We start from the raw sequence: 25,218 nt of genomic DNA on the forward strand, positions 1-25,218 counted from the left end.
TTTTCTATTTAAAGACCTCTGTATACATGAAACAATTTAAAAATGCATTCCAGTTGTTTGGTGTATTGGAGAGAGATAGAACACAACTGGTATTTTAAATGCAGGAGCAAGCAACAATCATCGATTTGCATACCAGTTTCAAATCTCTCAGAATCATGTGTGAACGATAACTGCAAGCATGTGAAAAAGAAACATTATCTTTAAAATAATGCGTATGTGAATGGAATGGCCTGATTCTTGGAATGAAAAAATAATATTCAAGTTTATAATGAATTTTGCTCAAAAATACAAAAATGCACATTGTTGTGTATTTGGTAGGTGTAGTAATAGAATCTTGTTGTTGCTATGGCAGCTGAGTTAAATTATTAGGGGATAGCCCAGCCGGTTTTGGCTGGTTGTTGGTTAGTTCAGTGTGTGGCAATAAATGGCTGCTTTTCAAGGTCTACAGCTCTCTGTGTCTCAAATGATTTCTTCCTAAAACTGCTGCCCCCAAGGATACAACAACATGGCAACGAGGGTGGGATCCCTGTGCTGCCCAGCAACTAGGGTTACCATACGTCCAGTTTTTCCTGGACATGTGCGGCTTTTTGGTAATCAAACCCCCGTCCGGGGGGAATTGCCAAAAAGCCAAACATGTCCGGGAAAATACCGGCCGGGCACTTCCCCTCCCGCGGCTGCTCTGCTCCTCCCCTGACTCTTCGGCTCTGTTTAAGAGCCGAGCTGCCTGAGCGCTACCGGCTTCGGGCAGCCCCCTTGCCTCCAGACCCCAGCCGCCGGCCGGGCACTTCCCCTCCCGGGCTCCAGCTTCTCTGCTCCGGCGGCGCAGGGTCCGGAGGCAAGGGGGCTGCCCGAAGCCGGTAGCACTCAGGCAGCTTGGCTCTTAAACAGAGCCGAAGAGTCAGGGGAGGAGCAGAGCAGCTGGAGCCCAGGAGGGGAAGTGCCCGGCTGGGGTCCGGAGGCATGGCAGCTGCCAGAAGCCGGTAGCGCTTGGGCAGCTCGGCTCTTAAACAGAGCCAAAGAGTCAGGGGAGGAGCACAGCAGCCAGAGGCCGGGAGGGGAAGTGCCCAGCCGGGGGCGCAGGGTCCGGAGGCATGGGGGCTGCCCGAAGCCCGAGCGCTACTGGCTTCATGGTTTGCCGGGCAGCCTCCAGACCCTGCGCCCCTGGCTGGGCGCTTCCCCTCCTGGGCTCCAGCTGCGCTGGGGAAGCACCGGCCAGGGGCGCAGGGTCTGGGGGCAGCCCGGCAAACCGTGAAGCCGGTAGCGCTTGGGCAGCCCTTTTCGTGTGGCTGGGAGGGAGGAGGGGGAGTTAGGGCGGGGACTTTGGGGAAGGAGCGGAGTTGGGGCGGGGGTAGGGGTGGGGAAGGGGTGGGGCCAAGGCCCCGTGGAGTGTCCTCTTTTTTTATTTTTTAAATATGAAAGCAACAGAAGAAGGTAGAAGTCAAGATAAAAAAAATATTTAAAAAAATAAAACCTTTTTGCTGTTGGAAGGGGGTGTGAACTGGCTTGTTTGCACTGATAATGCAAAATGAAACTAAAACAATGGCTACACTTACGGGGCTCCTGGAACCTTTTGAGGAGACTACAGTGCAATGGCACATACATACTGAGCGTTTTGAGCTTTTTGTTATTGCAAATGACATTGCAAAAGAGAAGAAGGTGCCAATATTCTTGAGTATTGTAGGGGCTAAGACTTATTCTCTGCTACGCAGCTTATTACACCCTGTTAAGCCAGAGACCAAATCTTACAGTGACGTTGTGGAAATCCCAGGGTCCCATTTTTCTCCAAAACCACTGGTAATTGCTGAAAGATATAGGTTCCACAAAAGAGACTAAAAAGAAGACAGTGTTAGTCTGTATCCGCAAAAAGAAGAACAGGAGGACTTGTGGCACCTTAGAGACTAACAAATTTATTAGAGCATAAGCTTTCGTGGACTATAGCCCACTTCCGAAGAAGTGGGCTATAGTCCACGAAAGCTTATGCTCTAATAAATTTGTTAGTCTCTAAGGTGCCACAAGTCCTCCTGTTCTTCTTTTTAAAAAGAAGACGAAACAGTTGTACAATTTGTAGCAACTTTGAAAAAGCTTGCGGAACACTGTGAATTTAAGGGGATGTTAAATGACGCCCTACGTGACAGGTTAGTGTGTGGCCTGCACAGGGACGCTATATGGAAGCGCCTATTGACAGAGGCTCAGCTTACCTTACAGAAGGCCGTTGATATTGCTGTCTCCATGGAACTGGCTACAAAGAAGGTGCAATAGATTTGTGCATCCCCTAGGGTGCATAAGGTGTCACAAGAACCTATCCACAAAACTGTGGGGAGTCAGGAATGTTGCCAATGTGGTAAGCCAGGTCACCATGCATCAGAATGCTGGTGTAAGGACCTGGTGTGTCGACACTGTGGCAAAAAGGGACACATTGAGTGTACCTGTAATCAAAAGAAAAAGAGGCCTGCGGTCTGGCGGACCAGAAAGGAAAATCTGCATACCCTGGAGCAGACCCAGGATGATCAAGGTGACACCTCGTCAGAAGAAGTGCCATTCCACGTTTTGTCTTTGGCAGTGGGATCACATGAATACTGGGTAACTCGGTTGTTGGACAGCAAACCTGTACACATGGAGCCAGACACCATCGTAGCCATCTCACTGGTCTCAGAGACTGTGTATAAAGAAAAGCTACAGCATCTTCCGCTTAAGGCAACAAAAACTGTTCTGAAGATGTACACGGGAGAAGCTGTGCCCATGTTGGGCACTACTGATGTTAAGGTGGAATTCAATGGACAGGCTGCTAAATTGTCACTGTTTGTGGTGAAAGGCAATTACTGAGCCTTAATGGGTAGGTCTTGGCTGAGGAAGATTCAGCTGAACTGGGCAGAAGAGCATTGAATGACTAAAGATGAAACCAGTCTGACCGCTGTACTAAGGAAACATGTTGCTGTTTTTGGAGAGGATCTGGGAAGTCTAAAGGGAATCACCGTGACATTGAACATTAAACCTGGCAGTCAACCAAATACCTGAAAGCCAGAACTGTGTCATATGCCCTCAGGCCAAAGGTTGAAGTGGACCTGGAGCGCCCGGTCACAAATGAGTCCTAATACCAGTTACCCATAGCCCATGGGCAACTCCAATCGCTCCAATAGTAAAGAAAGATGGCTTCTTCTGTATTTGTCACAGTCAACCTGGTGTTGTGTTCAGAGCAATACCTGCTTCCTCGCATCGATGACCTCTTTGCAGGGCTGGTTGGGGGACAAAAGTTCAGAAGATTGATCTGAGTCAAGCATATTTACAGATGCACATCAATGAAAAGTCCCAAGAGCTGTTGACTATTGTGACGCATAAGGGGCTTTATCGATACTGTCGCCTACCCTTCGGAATAACGTCTGTTCCTGCCTTGTTTCAGAGGGCTATGGACCAGATCTTGTGTGGCTTGCCAGGAGTCTAGTGCTATCTGAATGCCATCCTGGTCACTGGAAGGAATGAGGAGGATCACCTAAAGAATTTAGAGGCTACCCTATGAAGATTGGAAGAGTATGGCCTACGAGTCCGCAAAGACAAGTGTGAATTCTTCCAGTCCTCTGTTGAATATTTGGGACACATCATTGATGCTACAGGTCTTCATAAGACCCCTGCAAAAGTTAAGGCTATTGTGGAGGCTCCAACTCCTCAAAATGTTAGCCAGCTTCGCTCACTTCTAGGACTATTAAACTATTATGGGAAGTTAATCTCTCAGTTAGCCACACTGTTAAAATCACTTCACAAACTCCTGGGGCAGAACAAGGTCTGGAAGTGGACTTAAGCCTGTGATGTTGCATTTAACAAAGCTAAGGGTGCATTGCTAAATTCGGGAGTTCTGACGCACTTTGATCCATCCTTACCTCTACAGTTGGCCTGCAATGCCTTCCCTTATGGAATGGGAGTGGTCGTGTCATACATTATGCCTTCAGGAGAAGAGAGACCTATTGCTTCATGCACCCTAAGCAAAGCAGAAACTAACTATGCCCAAATCGAACGTGAGGCATTGGGAATCATTTTTGGACTTTGGAAGTTTCATCAGTACCTGTTCGGACAGAAGTTTACACTTCTCACAGACCATCGACCTCTGACTTCAATTTTTGGACCACACACAGGTATTCCCCCATTAGCTGCTAGTCATATCCAATGAGGGGCATTGTTGCTTTCCGCACACACATACGAAATCCGGTATCGGAAATCCACTCTGCACGGCAATGCAGATGGTCTCTCAAGGCTGCCTTTGCCAGTCAAATGTCGAGATATTGCCCAGAAGGAAATCTTTTACTTTGAACAGGTAGAAAACACACCCATCACCGCTACTCAGGTAAAGAAGGCAACTCGCGTTGACCCAGTATTGTCCAAAGTTATGGACCTGGTGATGCATGGAACATATCAGCGAACCTCTCCAGTCTTACCCGACCTCATTACGTACATGTCCAGGAGAACGGAGTTATCAGTCCATTCTGGTTGTTTGTTGTGGGGAAGACGTGTTATTATCCCATCACCACTGAGATCACAGATGTTAGAACAGCTACATTCCGGTCACTGTGGAATAGTGCGCATAAAGGAAATTGCACAAAGCTATTTTTGGTGGCTGGGATTGGACAATGCTATTGAAGAAAAGGTAAGAGCTTGTATGTCATGTCAGGGTGTGAGGAATGCACCCCAGTGGGCACCCCTACACCCATGAGACTGGCCTGAAAACCCGTGGCAGCGTATTCACATTGACTTTGCTGGCCCACTAAAAGGAAGCATATTCTTGGTGGTGGTAGATGCCCATTCTAAATGGCCAGAAGTGTCTATAATGCAGTCCACTACTGCAGAGAGTACTATCCAAAAACTACGGGACTCTTTAGTCGTTTCGGTCTGCCAGAACAACTTGTGAATGACAACGGACCGCAGTTTGTCTCTCAGGAGTTTGGAAATTTTATGAAGGCAAATGGAGCTTTATGAATGCTTCTGGAGCTAAATGGGTCCCTGCCACTGTCATTGCTCAAGCAGGACCTGTTTCCTTCACCACTTCCGGCAAGGCACCGAATCAAGAGTCACCTGTTCCTGACGTTCCCCATCCATTACTGCCTGCGGTGGAGATACATCCCTTCCCTGAATGAGCTGATACCACATCCTCACCCGTTCGCACTACGAACCCTGAGCCCATTGTCAGGCCTGCACCCAAGATACTTTTGGGTGCACCAACACCAAAAGTTCGCCATAATCCACATAGAGAGAGAAGGCCTCCTCAATGGCTGGATCTTTAGCTTGGGCGACCCCGCAGTTACAGGGCAAAATAATCCCCTGGGTGTAGCCGGGAACGGAGGCAGTCTACCCTCCTTCTCTAGTATAGTGTTTGTTTTATTTAGGGGATGTTCTCATTAAGGGGGGAGGAATATGTTGTGTATTTGGTTGTCGTAGTAATAAAATCTTGTTGTTGCTATGGCAGCTGAGTTAGATTATTAGGGGATAGCCCAGCCGATTTTGGCTGGTTGTTGGTTAGTTCAGTGTGTGGCAACGAATGGCTGCTTTTCAAGGTCTACAGCTCTCTGTGTCTCAAGTGATTTCTTCCTAAAACTGCTGCCCCCAAGGATACAACACACATCTTGAAACGTATTGGAAACAATTAAATTCACCTACATTGGTGCACATTGTTCTGAAGCTGTTGTATTTTTTTCTGTATGGGAACATTTGCTGTTCCCCATGGTATAGCACTGTGTGGCATCCCAAAAGGATTACCTAATGGTTTTAGCAGAAGAAATTAAACAAAACGGGGAAACAACCCAGATCTTAATCTAGACTGTTTGGGAAAGCAATCCTGTAATAGCACATGTGGCATGTAGATAGGGAGTTGTGCATCACCTCAGGTGCGCAATGAAATATCACACAGGTGAAATTCTGGTTACACTGAAGTTAGTGGGAGGTTCTCTATTGACTTAAATGGTCCAAAAGTTTACCCTAGATGTGTAAACATAAGTCTCCATCCTGTGTTATTTGCCACAAGGTTTTAAAATACCCCTCTACGTCCCCTGTTGGTGCGTAAGAAAGAAAGAAGTGTGGCATAGGTTGGGTAGAGTGGGTGGTTCTCTTAACTGCTGGTCTTGAAGCAATAATTCCAGTGTGCAGCAGCCACTCCTTTTAACATTAGTTACTCCTGCAGAAGATGTTTTGCCTCACATGTAAAAGATCTGCCTGCACGCACATCTGAATTAAGAAGTGAAAAAACAAGAGTTGAAAAAAAGAGTGAAATCAAAATTAATTGGCCATAGATTTAACAGAAGTGTGGTAATGACATTAATGTAAGCAAGCAAGAATTATTATTATTTATTTGTATTACGATAGTACCTAGGAGTCCTACTCATTATAAAATTCATTGGTTAGGGAATTTAGAAACTTTGCTTTATATTTTCCATATGCAAAGAGGATGCATACTGTCAGTCTATATGACTTTTATTTTGATTAAGGAAAAAAATCAGAAAATTAAAAAAAAAATAAAAAAAATAATTTGTTGTTGTGGTTGTTACTGAAAATTGAAAATTGTTGGTTTTTAAGAGGAGGTATCAATGTTTGTTTTCAATGAAATTGTCCATGGGGGTGGGGGAACCTATTTTCCAACCAGTTCTATTACCAATCTCAATGTATTTGTTACTGTTGTAAAGATACTTACATCCAGTGAATTCCACTCTAGGTGGGATGTGAGAGTTCATGAAAGTAAGAAGTAGGAAAAAGAAGTCAGATTTGAAGTGTGTGGGCTTTGTATTGGGAGGTTTCAGAGTAGCAGCCGTGTTAGTCTGTATCCGCAAAAAGAACAGGAGTACTTGTGGCACCTTAGAGACTAACAAATTTATTAGAGCATAAACTTTCGTGGACTACAGCCCACTTCTGTATGCATCTGAAGAAGTGGGCTGTAGTCCACGAAAGCTTATGCTCTAATAAATTTGTTAGTCTCTAAGGTGCCACAAGTACTCCTGTTCTTTTTGTATTGGGAGTTTTTCTTCAATCCTGATCTAGCTAATGTTCACAAAAGTATAATTTGGTATCCAGGTGAAGACTAGATACATCAGGGTACATTAGCTAAGGTTTCATGAGTAAATCCACAGCGAATAAAAACTTTATTCTGACTTAGTGGCAAAGATATTTCTTTTAGATGACCATCTCTGGTTTCTATTGTGATCATCTTGCTGCTTGTTAAAGATATTATTCAGGGTTTTACTTATAATTAGAGTTATTATTAAGAGATGTTGTTACAAAATTATCTCAGTTTAATTTTAATGCCTGGATCAACACTTTGAGTCTAGCAAAGACATTTAAGAATGGTGGAGCTTGGTGTGCAAAAAGACGCGCTGACAACTGAGTTTAATATGTTTCTACTTGTTTCACCACTTTGAATCAGAATGCAACTTTATTGATAATAATAAAAGTTCTGAGTATGTTGCTCCCCATAGATTCCATGAACACGAAACAATGTAAAAATGTTTGCCAGAATTTGTTGACTTAGCAGACTATTTTTCAGTGTGATGTATTAGCCCATTCTTGTAGTAACTTTTTTTTCTGACTCTACTTCTCTGTGGATTTTCATTATTGTAACTCTGCTTACATTGGTATCCCTAAAATTTCAGAACAAAAAAAAAAGTTGGGGTTACTTAAGGCAACCATTTATTACATACAAATACATCATAATGAATATACAGTGCATAAAGATATTTATTGTGTATTAAAATTTATAGTAGTACAAGTGGATAAACTAACTGTATTTAAATTAGTTTGGCAGACTACATACTTAATTTTTTCTCTACATTTAAAGGATCTATTTCTCAGTGGAGCTTGCAGAGGCCAGTGATGACCATTACCTTTCCTCATTGTTGCTGGGAAACATTTCCAAAGGCCTGAATGGGAGTTAGGCATCTACCTGTCATTGAAAGTCACACAGAATGTCAGCAAGGTTGCCAACTAATGCCAGTTGTAGTGTTGTTTTATTGTAGATATTTGCCCATTAAGAACTACTATCAAACAAGAATTTATATTTCTCCTTTTTAATTAAAATACAGCTTTGTCCTTTCCTCTAACATGTTTGAAATCTTAAACAACAGTAAGGGTATGTCTACACGATGGGATTAATCTGAATTTATATAATTCGAATTTTGGAAACAGATTGTATAAAGTCGAATGTATGCAGTCACACTAAGCACATTAATTCGGCGGTGTGCGTCCATGTACCGGGGCTAGCATCGATTTCCGGAGCGTTGCACTGTGGGTAGCTATCCCATAGCTATCCCATAGTTCCCGCAGTCTCCCCCGCCCATTGGAATTCTGGGTTGAGATCCCAGTGCCTGATGGGGAAAAAAACATTGTTGCAGGTGGTTCTGGGTACAGCCTCACCCCTCCCTCCATGAAAGCAACGGCAGACAACCATTTAGCGCCTTTTTTCCTGGGTGAACATTGCAGACTACATACCACGGCAAGCATGGAGCCCGCTCAGCTCAAGACAGCAGTCATGAACATTGTAAACACCTCGCACGTTCTCGTGCAGTTTATGCTGAGCCAGGACCAGAAAAACAAGGCGAGGAGGAGGAGGCGGCGACGGCAGCGCAGCGACAAGCGTGATGAGGATATGGACATGGACATGGACACAGAATTCTCTCAAACCGCGGGCCCTGGTGCTTTGGAGATCATGTTGTTAATGGGGCAGGTTCTATCCGTGGAACGCCGATTCTGGGCCCTGGAAACAAGCACAGACTGGTGGGACCGCATAACGTTGAAGGTGTGGGACGATTCCCAGTGGCTGCGAAACTTTTGCATGCGTAAGGGCACTTTCATGGAACTTTGTGACTTGCTGTCCCCTGCCCTGAAGCTCCAGAATACCAAGATGAGAGCAGCCCTCACAGCTGAGAAGCAAGTGGCGATAGCCCTGTGGAAGCTTGCAACGCCAGACAGCTGCCGGTCAGTCGGGAATCAATTTAGAGTGGGCAAATCTACTGTGGGGGCTGCTGTGATGCAAGTAGCCAAAGCAATCACTGAGGTGCTGCTACAAAAGGTAGTGACTCTGGGAAATGTGCAGGTCATAGTGGATGGCTTTGCTGCAATGGGATTCCCTAACTGTGGGGCGATAGATGGAACCCATATCCCTATCTTGGCACCGGAGCACCAGGGTACCCAGTACATAAACCGCAAGGGGTACTTTTCAATGGTGCTGCAAGCAGTTGTGGATCACAAGGGACGTTTCACCAACATCAATGTGGGCTGGCCGGGAAGGGTTCATGACGCTCGCGTCTTCAGGAACACTACTCTGTTTAAACGGCTGCGGCAAGGGACTTACTTCCTGGGCCAGAAAATAACCGTTGGGGATGTTGAAATGCCAATAGTTATTCTTGGGGACCCAGCCTACCTCTTAATGCCATGGCTCATGAAGCCATACACAGGCAGCCTGGACAGGAGTCAGGAGCTGTTCAACTACAGGCTGAGCAAGTGCAGAATGGTGGTAGAATGTGCATTTGGCCGTTTAAAAGGTCGCTGGCGATCGTTACTGACTCGCTCAGACCTCAGCCAAACCAATATCCCCATTGTTATTTCTGCTTGCTGTGTGCTCCACAATCTCTGTGAAAGTAAGGGGGAGACCTTTATGGCGGGGTGGGAGGCTGAGGCAAATTGCCTGGCTGCCAGACACCAGGGCGATTAGAAGAGCACACCAGGAAGCGCTGTGCATCAGAGAAGCTTTGAAAACCAGTTTCATGACTGGCTAGGCTACAGTGTGAAATTTCTGTTTGTTTCTCTTTCATGAAAACCCGCCCCCTTTATTGACTCATTCTCTGTAAGGAACCCACCCTCCCCCTTCCCCAGCTTGCTTTCAAAGGAAATAAAGTCACAATTGTTTAAAAATCATTTATTCTTTATTAATTGATTATAAAAAGAGGGAGAGAACCCGGGTGAGGTTTGGGAGGAGGATCGGCGGGAAGGAAAAGGCCACTAAAAAAAGGTTAAAAAAATGACAGCCTTTTGCTTGGGCTGTCCACTGGGGTGGAATGGGAGGCTGTACGGAGCCTCCGCCCCCCTGCGTTCTTACACGTCTGGGTGAGGAGGCTATGGAACATGGTGAGGGGGGAGGGGGATTATACAGGGGCTGTAGCGGCACTCTGTTATCTTGCTGCCGTTCCTGAAGCTCCACCAGACGCCGGAGCATGTCTGTTTGCTCACGCAGCAGCCCCAGCGTTGCATCCTGCCTCCTCTGATCTTCCTGCCGACACCTCTCATCTTGAGCGTCTCTTCTCTCCTCACGTTGGTCCCTCCTGTCCTCACGTTGGTCCCTCCTGTCCTCACGTTCACTGGCTTCTTGCCTATACTTTGAAACCGTGTCCTTCCACTCATTCAGATGAGCTCTTTCACTGTGGGTGGATTCCATGATTTCTGTGAACATCTCGTCTCGCATCTTCTTTTTCTGACGCCTTATCTGAGATAGCCTTTGGGACGGAGGAGGGAGGCTTGAAAAATTTGCAGCTGCTGGAGGGAGGGAAAAAAGGAGAGAATTTTTTAAAAAGATACATTTTGCAGACTGATGCTTATGCTCTTTCATGATGACCAACACTATTCACATTACATAGCACATGTGATTTCTGTGCAAGGTCGCATTTTGCCTCTTAATATTGAGTGCCTGTGGCTTTGCTGCTAGAGATCACAGACGCAGGTCCGGGCAACAGAATTCGGCTTGCATGCGGCCATGGTAAGCCATTGTCTTTCGGCTTCTGCGCCCTCCTTTCCCACATACCAAGCAAAGCCCGTTGACTGCTGTGGTTTTCCTGTTAACCTTCAGCAGCAGAAAACAAACTAACCCCCCCACACCCCCATCCAATTCTCTGGATGATCGCTTTATCCCTCCCCCGACCATGTGGCTGGTATCAGGGAAGATCCCTGCTAGCCAAACGCGAAAAGCTCTGGGCCAATTCCCCCCCCTACACACACTGCGCTTGGCTAACTGCAGGGAAGGATTTCTTTTCAGCCACAGGTAAACAGCCCAGTAGGAACGGCCACCTCTGTCCCCTTAATTAAATTCCTGTATTTCAACCAGGTTACCATGAGTGATATCACTCTCCTGAGGATTACACAGCAAGATAAACAACGGATGTTGCTTGAATGCCAGCAAACACCGGGACCATACGCTGCCAGGCTTTGTCATGCAATGATACCAGATTACTTGCTGCAAGCATGGCGTGGTCAAGTGTCCTACCATGGAGGACGGAATAAGGCTGCACTGCCCAGAAACCTTGTGGCAAGGCTTTTGGAGTACCTCCAGGAGAGCTTCATAGAGATGTCCCTGGAGGATTTCCGCTCCATTCCCAGACACGTTAACAGACTTTTCCAGTAGCTGTACTGGCCGCGAATGCATCCCAAGTCCTCAGGGCAAAGTAATCATTAAAAATTGCTTGCTTTTAAAACAAGTTTTATATTTTAAAAGGTAAACTCACCTGAGGTCCCTTCCATGGGGTCATGGTCTTGGATACTGGCTTGTGAGGGTTGGGAGGGTACTTCAGTCAGGCTGAGAAAAAGATCCTGGCTGTTGGGGAGAACGTAGTGCTGGGTGCTCTCCGCAAGCTCGTCCCCCTCCTCCTCCTCTTCCCCGTCTGCAGAATCCTCAGGTGTAGCTGATGAGATTATCCCCGCCTTGGAATCCACGGTCAAAGGTGGGGTAGTGGTGGCAGCCCCCCCTAGAACTGCATGCAGCTCGGCGTAGAAGCAGCATGTCCGCGGCTCTGACCCGGAGTGACCGTTTGCCTCCTTTGTTTTTTGATAGGCTTGTCTGAGCTCCTTGACTTTCACGCGGCACTGATCTGAGTCCCTATTGTGGTCTCTCTCCATCATGCCCTTGGAGATTTTTTTCAAAAGTTTTAGCATTTCGTCTTTTCGAATGAAGTTCTGCTAGCACTGAATCCTCTCCCCATATAGCGATCAGATCCAGTACCTCCTGTACAGTCCATGCTGGTGCTCTTTTTCGATTATCGGCCTGCATGGTTACCTGTGCTGATGAGCTCTCTGTGCTCTCCACGCTGGGCAAACAGGAAATGAAATTCAAATGTTCACGGGGCTTTTCCTGTCTACCCGGCCAGTGCATCTGAGTTCAGATTGCTGCCCAGAGTGGTCACAATGGTGCACTGTGGGTTAGCTCCCGGAGGCCAATACCATCGAATTGCGGCCACAGTAACCCTAATTCGAAATGACAATATCGATTTTGGCGCTACTCTGCTCGTCGTGGTGGAGTACAGAAATCGATTTTAAGAGCCCTTTATTTCGAAATAAATGGCTTCGTTGTGTGGACGGGTGCAGGGTTAATTTGATTTAACGCTACTAAATCTGAATTAAAGTCATAGTGTAGACCAGGCCTAAGTGACTTGCTATACCAAGGTTGCCATAAGAGATGCCTGTACATTAGTTTAGTACTGAGGGGACAGTGCCATCTATTGAATCACCAGCACCGCTTCCTATGGAAGTCTCCCATCCAAGAACTGACTAACACAATCTGGTAATCTGGTGTAGTTTATGAAATGTAAGCCCAAGATGGCCTGGCTCTAGATGAGTTATCATCCAAAGCACCTAGGAAAATAACCTTTGATAGAAAATGTCTATAGAAGTTTCAGCTGTTATGACCTGAAACATGGAGCTATAAACTAGCCAGAATACTGATAGTAGTCTGGGATCTTTCACAAATTCCAACAGCTAATGACAGAGGAACGTAGACAGAAAAGGGACAACTCCAGCTATACAACTATAGAAAAGACTCAAAGCACAGACTGCTGTAATGCTAGTTAAATAACTCAGTCACCTAGAACACTGTCATCCTCTCCCATGAAAATAAATGGATGATGGGTGAGCAAAACTGATATGGAAAACTGTGCAGTTCACTATGTAGGCTTTGATCGTCTCCATACTATCTGACTCCTGCGTGGAGTTTTCAGTGCCTTATTTTCTCTGAGGCGAAGGCTTTGTGGCATATGGTGGAAAATCTGCTGATTTCAAGGAATCGGCATGGAGAGCTTGCCACTCCATGCATAATGCCCAATGTCCTATTCTCCTCTGGTAGCCTGGCTCGCCTAGGAGCTAGTTAGCCATGGCTGCAAGTACAAATAAAGTTAATGCTTCTCTGAGTAGCATTAGTGCCTGATTAATTTTCCATTGAAAAACCATTGGTTTTGGAGGTATAATACCCTTTTGAGTGCTTGCACTCAGCTCTGTCCCCAAGCTATGTTTGACATGACCCACCAAACATGTGGGGGTCCAGTTGCATCATGTATAGGTAGAGGATTCCTCCATCTTAGAGAGAGAGAGAGAGAGGAACGATGCTTGTGGGCTCTACTCCTCCCACTCATCATCCAGGTTTGGTCAGGACTTGTGCTATTTTCATTTCCTCTATACCTCCCAATGGAAGAAATCATATGATAACTCATGACTGACTCCAAGGCTGACTCCAAGGCTGTCTCTCTAGAATCAGACTGTCCTACAGTGTCTGAACCATAAAAACTCCCGCTGGTTGCTTTTCTTTCTCAACTTCTTTATTTGTATTCATTCTAACAGAGGTGAACCTTGCAGTGATTTAGTGATTTACTGTGAAGAGCTACTAAAGAAATTCAAAATAGGTAAATGGGTTCAATTTACAAACAAAGCTATCCGCTTCTCCCCTGCTCCAGGGCATCCTAATAGTATGTTGTTACTGTCTGAAGTGTCCTCCTTTAATAACTGGAGGATAGGAATAACTAGGAATACTTTGTTGAGCAAGTGATATGATTGACTGAATACCTCCTAGTGCTTTAGGACGCTTTAAACACAGCTGATTGAATGCTGCTTGGTGAATATTTTATCATGCCCAAGGCACCTGCCAAAACTAGATGATGATTCCATTTTTAAACACATCAAATAGTAAATACTTAGCTAAATATTTTGTCAGCTAACAAATAGGAATTTGGGTAATAAGAGATCATTCAATTTTATATCAATTGTATGGTGTAAGAGTTATATTTATTTATTTATTGTAATCCTATACAGCACATCAATGGGGAATATTTCAGAAGTTATACTGCACACTTTTCTGAAATGATACAATAAAGATACTGGCTAGTTTCTAAAAAGCTAGTTGGCAGAATGAAGCAAGGACCTACACTCAACTCAATGGCATTTCTATCTGTCTGTTAACACTAGTTGTGATCTCTGGTTGTGCTTTTCCTATTAGGGAATGTCCTCTTTTCTGTAAAAATCTCTCTCTTGTAATCTGATTATGCTCAATCTCGTATCTGAGTTTTTTGGTGTGTGTGCAACAGGAGGGACCCAGCACTACGTGCCACAAAGGCAAATTGCTTCCTTTCCCGTTGTGCTGCTGCTGTGAGATTTTAATGTCATGGGTAAGGAGTCCTTCTCTGTACAATGACAGCTGTGGGCCTTTAACAACTTCTTGTGAAACCAACTACCCAACTGGATTGGTTGTGCCTTCAGCAGGGGCAGTGATATTTCTCTCGCCTTCTGTTTTTAGCATATAAGTCTTTCTGTGTGTTAGGTGATAAGCTTTGTGGGTGATATTTCTGAGCCACTTTTGAAAAGGTTGGCAAATGCAGCTCTCTAGTTGTAGTGGGTATATGTCTTGTCACTGGGTATATGTGTTCTGTTACTGGTTCTGTTTAAAATTAGGGGAAACATGATGGGATTTTAGGGTCTACAATCATCCTGAAAAATGGCATGCTGGTGTTGTCCCTTCTTCTGACACCAGTGTCCTTTTCTGACACAAGTGTCATGCTTCTGTTGAGAAGTAACAAATATCTGGAGCCTTGCAGGTCAGCTGCCCAGTGGAGAAGATATCAGTGACATAGAATTTTGAGTATATGCTAAGTGCAACTTGTTTTATTTATACCCATACATCAGTTCTAGAACAAAGGTGGTCAGACAGCATGGAGGGCAGTCAGTCCCTTTTTCCAGGAATCTCAGCCCAGCAGCAACATGAGTTACTGCCTCAAGAATTTATTTTAATCAAAGCCAAAGGCAGATAGCAAACTTTTCTGCTGTTCACAAAACTCCCTCTCTACAGAAACTACCTCCTACAGAGAACCCTGCCTAAGAAATACTAACAACAGCACAGCATGTCTTCCCAAGACTGAACATTATGTTGCACACTAAAGAAAAAGAACTTGAAAGACTATGTACAAAAGCACCACTTGGTGACACCTGCCATAACATTATGTATTATTAGTTACTGTCGAGGTTATTCAGGAAGAACCGAGTCTTTGATGTCAGACTTTTTGTGTCAGAAGTAGAGTATGATCAGTGATAAATACTATCTGAACTAATGTTGATTTCTACCTTTCCTTTTTCTTTTCCTCCCCGCTCTCTCATCCCACATTTCTCTTCAAACTGTAGACTATATATACAGTATCTTGAATATTGGAAAAACTTGGTTGATTCCATTTTGTGTGTTTCTCTTCTCTTTTTTTCCCTTGGTATAATTAGACATTATTGTCTACATGGAATCCCATAAATTGAAAAGTAAATGAAGATAAATTCATTCATTTGTCGCCTAACACAGGCCTCAATGCACTACTGTAAGCTTGTACCAAGGTCTCCAGAGGTAGTAAATAAAGCAGGCTGCTGACCCATTTTCACACCCAGACTAGTAGTGTAAAATCAGCTTTACCTGGAATCTTTGTTTTCTTACTCTGTATATCCATCTTTAAAAATACTGTGTGCCAATTTTTTGAAATGTGGGTACCTTAATAGATTTCCATATTTGGATACTCAAAACAAACTGCCCATTTGAAACACCTATGTGTCAGTTTAAGCATCTAAGTGCATGGTTTGAGCATCCTAGTTAACCACCTATGTTTGGAAACTGAACTCTTTGTGGCCAATTGTGCATGCACATACATACATGGTCTTGCTCTGCTTACATAATACAAATATTAGACAGAACCAAAGATATATAGCTAATTCTAAACAAGTGCTTTTATTTGCAGTACTTTGAAACATTCAAATTAGTCAAAAGTATGGATTTGTATTTTGTCTTTTTCTTTCCCCTTTTCCCAGGAAACTTCATGGTGCTGTGGTCGACCTGCAGAACATCAGTATTTAAATCAGTAACAAACCGCTTCATTAAGAACTTGGCCTGCTCTGGGATCTGTGCCAGTCTAGTCTGTGTGCCTTTTGATATTGTCCTTAGTGCCAGTCCACACTGCTGTTGGTGGATCTACACCATGCTCTTCTGTAAAATTGTCAAGTTCTTGCATAAAGTCTTCTGCTCAGTGACCATCCTTAGTTTTCCTGCCATTGCTTTGGACAGGTAAGAAATCAAATTTACAAACATCCTGTCCTTGGTTTTCTTTATTTCCTTCCCCGCTTAATTACACACATCTGAATGTTAAATATTGTTTAATGGTGCCTTATGCCAATATATCAACAGCCTCCATCCCAGCTTTGTGTCCACAAAGTTCAATTTCCTTGCACACAAGTATGGATATAAAGATTAATCTCTGTTGTGTGGAACAGTTTCATTTCAGTTTATCCTGATATCTATGGACTTCACAAAGGGTTTTGATATGCAGATGTATCTTCAAACATGCTTCTATCCTCTTATTCCTCCTGTCATTAATCCTTCTTATTACTAAGTCTTTGGGCTGAACAAACTTCATGGATACTTGTCCATTAACTCACTAATTATGTGATTAATACTTTCTGATCCCACCCATCTTGAGGCAGATCTCTATTAACAGGGAAAAGTACAGTTTCACATGAGTGGTTCTGTGAGCAAAATACACATTTTTGTTTTACAAAATTACTATTTGTATTACCATAGTCATAGCCCCAGTCATGGACCGGGACCCATTGTACTAGGCGCTGTACAAACATAAAACAAAAAGATGGTCCCTGCCTCAAAGAACATACAATATAAATAGACCAGACAGACCTAGGGTGGAGAACGGGGTACAAAGCACAAGCAGAATGAACGGTGTGATGGCAGCAATCATGTTATTTCCACAGTTTTCTCACTCTCTTTAGGTAGGTATAGATGGGAGAGGATAAAGTAAATGGAAAGAAAATGCAATGTGCATGGAGGTAAAAAAATTATGAGAGAGCCACTTGGAAGTTTCAAGACCAGTATTAAGTTATTTTTAATGAACATAAATCCAATCAAAAATGTAATATAATCCCAGGTATGGTAGGGATAGCTATTGCCTTATCACTGATCATGTGCTTCCCAGGTGTGGATCTTCAGTTCTTTTCTAGAGCCAGACCTGTAAAGCCAGACTCTTGTTTAAGAGAAAGCAGAAACTGGTAGTCATTTGGCAACCCACATCACACTCAGACAGCTACCAAAACACTATCCTTATCTCCCTCCTTCAAGCCAGGAGACTGGCTTATAAACTGGAGTACACTTATGAAGTTTGTAGATAATACCAAGCTGGGAGGGATTGCAAGTGCTTTGGAGGATAGGATTAAAATTCAAAATGATCTTGACAAACTGGAGAAATGGTCTGAAGTAAATAGGATGAAATTCAATAAGGACAAATGCAAAGCACTCCATTTAGGACGGAACAATCAGTTGCACACATACAAAATGAGAAATGACTGCCTAGGAAGGAGTACTGTGGAGAAGGATCTGGGGTCATAGTGGACCACAGGCTAAATATGAGTCAACAGTGTAACACTGTTGCAAAAAAAGCGAACATCATTCTGGGATGTATTAGCAAGAGTGTTGTAAGCAAGACACGAGAAGTAATTCTTCCACTGTACTCTGCGCTGATTAGGCCTCAAGTGGAGTATTGTGTCCAGTTCTGGGCAGCACATTTCAGGAAGGACGTGGACAAATTGGAGAGTCCAGAGAAAAGTGACAAACTAGAAAACATGACCTATGAGGGAAGATTGAAAAAACTGGGTTTGTTTAGTCTAGAAAAGAGAAGACTGATGGGGGACATGATAACAGTTTTCAAGTACATAAAAGGTTGTTACAAGGAGGAGGGAGAATTTTTCTTTTTACTTAACCTCTGAGGACAGGACAAGAAGCAATGGGCTTAAATTGTAGCAAGGAAGGTTTGGGTTGGACATTAGAAAACTTCCTAACTGTCAGGGTGGTTAAGCACTGGAATAAATTGCCGAGGGAGATTGTGGAATCTCCAGCACTGGAAATTTTTAAGAGCAGGTTAGACAAATACCAGTCAGGAATGGTCTAGATAATACTTAGTCCTGCCATGAGTGCAGGGGACTGGATTAAATGATCTCTCAAAGTCCCTTCTAATCCTATGATTCTCTGACTGTATGATCCTAAACAATCAATACATATATTCACATCTCTTTAAACTGTCCTTGTTTTTTGGCAGGTACTACTCAGTTTTATACCCATTGGAAAGAAAGATATCTGATGCGAAGTCTCGAGACCTGGTTATCTACATCTGGGCCCATGCCGTGGTGGCCAGCATTCCTGTATTTGCTGTGACCAATGTTTCTGATATTTATGCCATGTCCACCTGCACAGGATCCTGGAGCTACTCCCTAGGCCACTTGGTGTATGTCATTATTTATAACATCACCACTGTTATTGTACCAGTGGCCGTGGTGTTTTTTTTTATGATTCTTATCCGCAGAGCACTGAGTGCCAGCCAAAAGAAAAAAGTCATCATAGCTGCCTTAAGAACCCCTCAGAACACTATTTCTATTCCCTATGCCTCCCAGAGAGAAGCTGAGCTTCATGCCATGCTGCTCTCTATGGTTATGATCTTTATTTTCTGCAGCGTTCCCTACGTGACTCTGGTGATTTACCGCACCATACTCAACATACCAGATATTTCAGTATTCTTGTTCCTCACTGCCATCTGGTTGCCTAAAGTCTCCCTGCTAGCCAATCCTTTGCTCTTTTTGACTGTAAACAAATCTGTACGGAAGTGCTTAGTGGGGACAATAGTGCAGCTACACCGGAGGTATAGTAGGAGGAACATTATCAGCGCTGGGAGTGTTGCAGATACCAACTTGGAGCCCAATGTCCGCTCTGGTAGCCAGCTTCTGGAGATGTTTCACATTGGGCAGCAGCAAATCTTCAAGCCAACAGAGGATGATGAGGAGAATGAAACAAAATCCATTGGTTCTGGTGACTTTCAGCAAAAGGAAATCCCTACCACCAGTTTAGAGGTAGAACAGACGTTAGTTCAGAAATGTCTACAACACAGCATTGCAGACTCAGCTGCTCAGGTGGCCCCTGCCATGCCAACAGAAGCAGATCTGGTTAATGACAAATATTCAATGCAGTTTGGCTTTGGGCCTTTTGAGTTGCCTCCACAGTGGCTCTCAGAAAATCGGAATAGTAAGAAGCGACTGCTGCCTCCCTTGGGGAATACCCCTGAAGAGCTCATCCAGACAAAGCAACCCAAGTGTAAAGCAGAAAGAAAAATCAGCAGGAACAATAAAGTCAGTATCTTTCCCAAGGTGGATTCCTAGTAGGAGCAGGAGCTCTGAATAACAAAGGAAGGCCACTTTCTACTGTACATGTGATCCCATGGATCATTGTTATGCTGAAATTTGTTACAGCCTGATTTTTGTGCCAAATACATAAAAAAACAAAAGGGAAACATATAACAGAAGTGTTCCTTATGAATGTGTTTTCATTAAATATCTACTGATGTCATTCCTGCTTTATTTGTGAAATCCAGACAGCAGTACAGGTCTGATTCACTTCCAAAGGGTATGTATGGCTTTGTGTACATTTCCTGTGAAACTTTCACGTTGTGGTCTGGCAGCTGATTTACTGGGCACTCCAGTGTTTAGTAAAATGAAAACATAACTATTCTGTGTTGCAGCAGCAAGCCAATAGGCAGGACTTCAGGGAGCACAAAATAGCTAGGCCATGCCCCTTCTACACAAAAGTGGACACAGCAAGTTTCTGAGAGTTTCATTAATGAAATATAAAAAGATGCCCTTTCTCTTTAGCTGACCTCTTACAGCAAAGTAAAAAAAAAAAATGCCATGTCAGGATCAGCCCATAGGTTTCTTATACATGTTGCTCTTCTCTTCCTTTTGTAGCCCAGTTACTTTCTCAGTTAAAGTATGCTCACTTTTGGCTTAAAAAGGATCAACTAGCATGAGGAAGCCCAATTCGTGGTATAGGAGGCCCCCCAAATTGTTTAAAAATTAACAGAAAAAAACTTCTAAAATAGTCATTTCCTCCCTTTAAAAACAAATGCATTCCTGTAGTTTAATGAAAAGTAGACCATGTGATACAGTTTCTTCCCAAAGGAGCATGCATAGATGTGCTGAGGGCATGAGCCAATGGCAGTTAGATCCCATGGTGATGTGCATGGTGCATATGCCTATTGGGTGCATGATTTCGGCATGCTGTAAACAGCCAGAGTCCTGGGTAAATATGTGCCTGCAGAGTGGTCTGCTTGTGCCCTCTTCTTTTGACTGTTTTGTGAAAACACAAGGTATTGCCTTTATTTGCCTGCATTTCCCAAGGTGCAGAAATGGTAATACCTTGCAAAAAAGTGATGTTGCAGCAAGCTGATGATTAGCCCCCAAATGGAATAAATGTAAGTGCCATTCTTTACCTTTGGCGGGAGTAGGGAGACATCACAACCCCTAAATTTCCTTTTAGTGGTGGGCATAAACCCCAAATATGCTAATTGTAATTTACACCACTCATCTCTTACTAGATCATCCAATGTATGACTTTCACAGCAGATTTCCACTCCTGGTGCCTAAATCCTTTGTGAATCAGAACCAAACTGTCCATTCTATCAACAAGCTAGTCTATCTAGGAGTGCTCAGGCATTGTACTGTAGCTCACCTTCCTCCTTGATTACAGATGTATTGTTTTGCGTGTCTTGAATGTGAATTTTAAACTGTGACAGTCTGTAAGACAACCTTAAAACTACTGTACCCCTGGAACTTTAATCCTTATTCAGTTGCAAGCAGCCCTTCCTTTCTTCCATCTCTGCATTTGCTGTTGTCTCACACTGTAGTTTATCAAAAGCACAGAGTGATGATACCCTAGTACTCTTTGTGCGCACTTGTTCTCTGTCTGTAGTTTAGATCTTTGGTGCATGCCAAGCCCTCACCTGTAGCCTACTGCCTGTTTAGTAAGTAGTTTTCTTTAAAATGTATCGTCTAGTTTAAAATAACTTGCCAAATCTGACCAGCCCAGTGTTAAAAGAAAGAAAAAATTCTGCCTAGGTAGAGCTTGATGAATAACTGTTCTTCCTTAGACACATCTGAAGCAGGACAGTGGTTTCAGAGGGAGCTAAGGGTGATTCATGTCTACAAGTCACTCAAAGCAAACATTTTAACAAAAATGTGAAGAGTGGTTTTTAAACTCCATTGTAAACAATATTTCTCATCCTCTCCTTTTAGGTTTGTTGCTATGCTAGTTTAGGGGTTCTCAGTCTGGGGGCCACAACCCCAGGTGGGTCACAAACAGGTCACAACCACCCTGCTCTTCCGATTTAGCTATATGGGAATGGGGTCTGGCTAGTGGAAGGGAGTGGAAGGTCCCAGGATGGAAAATGTTGAGAATCACCGTTGCTAGTTATATTTTGTAAGTGTTGATAAAATATTACAATGGAATGTGTGTTTGTTTTTTCAGAGTTACTAAATCAGCAGCCTTTATTAACAACACATCTAAAAAAGAAAGCTGTCAGCTGCTGCATCTTTCTTATAAGCTTTTGGTTAAATTAAACATTTGTGGTCTACTTCCTAGTAGGCATGAGCCAAAGCTAGCAGTCTTCATCTGAACCTTTCCCCTTCCTCCAAACTTGGGACTTCAGATAAAATGGAACCCAGCTCTGAACCTCCCTTGAAAAAACAAAGCCACCCTTGGTTTTGCCCATTCCTACTTTCACATTCAATATAACAATGATTAATATGGAGTCAAATTCAATAGACTTACATCAGGCATGAATTTGGCCTTTTTAATCCTGGATTGTTTTGGAGGGTGACCTGGTTTGGTTGTTTTTCATTATGAAGACAAACATATATGTTTCCATTCACACTGAATGTATTTAGAAGCTGGCTTGTATTTTTTTCAAACTGCCACTTGGGACACTGCATTGTTTCAGGAAACAAATTTGATTAGGATGCATTTTTTTACACTTTAAGAATTGCTTTGGAATATAAATGATAGCTGGAAGCATTTTATTTTAGTCATTTTTGCAGCAGAGTTTATCCATTTGAACTTCTGTGAGAATCAGAGAAATGTATGAAAGCACATCTTTTGTGTTCAGAGAAGGAATGAGCCCCTGGATAGGGCATAATACAGATGCTTTAGTCAGACTATAAGCAATCAACACTCTGATAGAACTGTAGTCAAAGAACAATACATAATTCAGGTGAGTGATAATGAGCTAGGGAGTATTTCACTTTTAGGGTGCTTGTTTAAACTCAGGATAGATCACCAGGAACAGTCATCATCATCATAGGCTTGTCACTACATTCTTTCATCAGGGTGCCTCCTAAATGTTGGAGCAGCCCCATGCATTTACCTAAGCCTCTGCTCTGCACTGTCCAGGTGTTCCACCACATTATTCCAGTCACGAGAGTCTCAGATCTCCAGCAGAGCCCCAGATAGTCCACCTCTTCTAGGGTTGTCAACAAACACACAAAGAAATTAACACATACCTGTGATAGTTCTTGGGGTACCCAGGACTGTGAGTCACTTGGTTACGCCCCTGCCTCCAGCGTGAGAGAGACTTGCTTATACTTACCTGGGTGTCAGCTCCCTCACACCACCAGCCTGTTAGCCACCCAAGCACTCTCCTCTGGGCTGTTGTGTCCAGCCCCTTATCCACTAAACACTCACAGAATACCAGGTCTGCTGTCCCCAAAGGGTCAGTATACACACCAGTTTGTATGATTCAACTCAGGATGAGCATCTTGCTTAATACTCCAGCACTGAGATTACTCCTGGGGAATTCTGCGCCACTGTGTGCGTGCAGAATTCATGTCCCCTGCAGATTTCTTTGCTTCCCCGCAGAAAAATGACTTCCTATTCCTTTTAAGCTCTTCCCTCCAAGTCTGACATCTTTCACAAGTACAGCAGGGTAGGGCTGCCTGAGCCCACAATAGCTCATTAACCTTGTGTCACCTTGTGTGGGGTTTGTATACCCATTACAGGCTGTTTGTTGGCTTCTGACTTCTAGCTGTGCAATATGCTCTCTGGTAACCTGCTATGAGGAAAGAGCTAACTATCAGGAGTTCTACCTTCTCCTGATCATCAAATGGGAGGGGGGACCCAAACACCCATCCCCATACTGATCATTGGGGAAAGTAAAGGAAATTGAATGATGGAAAAAGAAGGAAGAAAAGACTGAGGTAATTTGGGCAGGCAAAGAGACTGGAAGATGATCTTATCCCTTTAAGAAGAATGCTATAACCCCACAGAAGAAAGAATACAGAAAAATCACTCATAACTCATAATGTTCGGAAGAATAAATCTTTTACAAGGAAAAGTACAGATTAGAAAACAATGTCAATTTCCTGTACCCAAGTACCCCCTGAAAATAATGTAATATTTAAATAACATATGGGTTTTAAACAAAGCAATTATTCAGCATTGTAGTGCTGCATTGGTTGGCTCCTCTGGCAACAATGGATTTTGATTGCATAGCAGGATATACTTGCATAGAAAGCCAGGAGTCTTTTAGTACATTAGAACATTTAGTTATTCTGAAGTTGTAGTAATTTAATGTATGCACTTGATTTTTAATATATATTTATACACATGTATACCTGTATGTATACTTTGCAGATAAAAAGCTGTCAGGTTTGCTCTACTCTGATATTTGTCCCCTTTTATAATCCTTTTTCTTGTCTATACTAGAGGTCTGCTTGCAAGTACTTTAATAATCAGTTTCTAAGGGGTTGTTGTAACCTTGTTTTGTATCTGGAATACACCACTAGATTTGAACTCCCAGTTTCATTAATCTTGTGATGTTTGGGGCTATCACACTGAACCCTAAAACAACAGACAAAAAATATTGTTACTTTTTAAGTTGCTAGCTTAACATTTAAAGTTGAAGCGTATGTATATCAAGTAACACTGCAGTTTAAAGACAAAACAACTAAGCAACAGAAAGTAATGGAAATGAAAGGTTGAGGGAAAGCTAACAATGTATTCAAATATTCACAGTTTACACAACATCTGGAATAAATGCATCTGCACTCTTGTTTCCTGTCTTCCTCTTGCTTCACCTGCCCCGCAGAGCTTTAGAATTCCGTAGGATGCCCAGCTCCCTGTCTTGCTGTGTCCTGAAGAAGCTTCTCACAGCTCCTGTCTCCTTTCCTTCCACGGCATGGCTTTTACAAAGCATGCAAAAGAACATATAGACTTTGCAAAGTGGATTATAAAGAGCTTTTTAAAATAGCCCCCCCGCCTCTCTCTCTCTCTCTACTAGGCTTTAATGGCATATCTTTAGGTATGTATGGTTTAAAGTGTTATAATCAAGCTTTTATTTTTTTAAAGCTAAAGAGCACTCATGAAAAGGTAAAAAGAAGAACAGGAGTACTTGTGGCACCTTAGAGACTAACAATGAAACTAACTAATGAAAAGGTAAGACACTGTATGATTTCAATAAAACTCATTTGAAAGGAGCCATAACTTAATGGTTTAGCTGACTGCCTTCAGACTTTCAGAGCAAAAAGAGTATACCTGGAAAGTATTCACATTTTATTTAATTTGAAAAATACTTTTTTTCTATGTAAAATTAGGGGTTATTACAATAGGAGTTATAAAGAAGTTATAGTGGTATCTGTACCTATTGAACTGCCGCTTTGGGACTAGTCATAGTAATCTTTAACAACCTATAGTTCAAGGACACATCAATTTTCTTCATACAGAAAAAAACTAAAAAAACAAAAACCTGGGTGCTAATCTGCAATAAAACTTTGACATCTGAACAAAATTAAATAATCCCAACCCTGTAACTTGAAACCTGTTCTATTCAACTCTTTGAACACACAAGCTCTACTACTTGAACTGAGAAAAGCTGCAGCCTCCCTCCTGTTCCCTGGAGGCCAGAGAGAGAGAGGAACAGCAGGGGTGCTGCCAAGAAAGTTCTTCATTTCATGTCAATTTTAAAGCTGCTAAACCAGTCAAGGTCAGTGAAGAGTTCTGAAAGATTGATTTTTCTGGTTACTTTACTCAGCAACACCAAAAATGTGGAATGTAATATTTCTTTGCTCCCTGAACTCCTCTTCTGCATACTCAGTGCTTAGCACTTA

The 25,218-nt window shown here is 43.1% G+C and overlaps 1 protein-coding gene across 1 annotated transcript in view; it reads left to right on the top strand.

The window, feature by feature from the left end:
• GPR176 (G protein-coupled receptor 176) overlaps positions 1–21,567 on the top strand; it is an 89,059-nt gene extending 67,492 nt beyond the window's left edge. The window contains exons 2-3 of the mRNA XM_005303991.5: positions 16,048–16,300; positions 18,336–21,567. Coding sequence (XP_005304048.2) covers positions 16,048–16,300; positions 18,336–19,446 — 1,364 coding nt within the window. The 3' untranslated portion in view covers positions 19,447–21,567. The remainder of the gene's footprint in view (positions 1–16,047; positions 16,301–18,335) is intronic.
• Positions 21,568–25,218: the final 3,651 nt, after the last annotated feature.

This window comes from Chrysemys picta, chromosome 4, assembly GCF_011386835.1.
Source record: "Chrysemys picta bellii isolate R12L10 chromosome 4, ASM1138683v2, whole genome shotgun sequence".
NCBI classification, from domain to species: domain Eukaryota; kingdom Metazoa; phylum Chordata; order Testudines; family Emydidae; genus Chrysemys; species Chrysemys picta.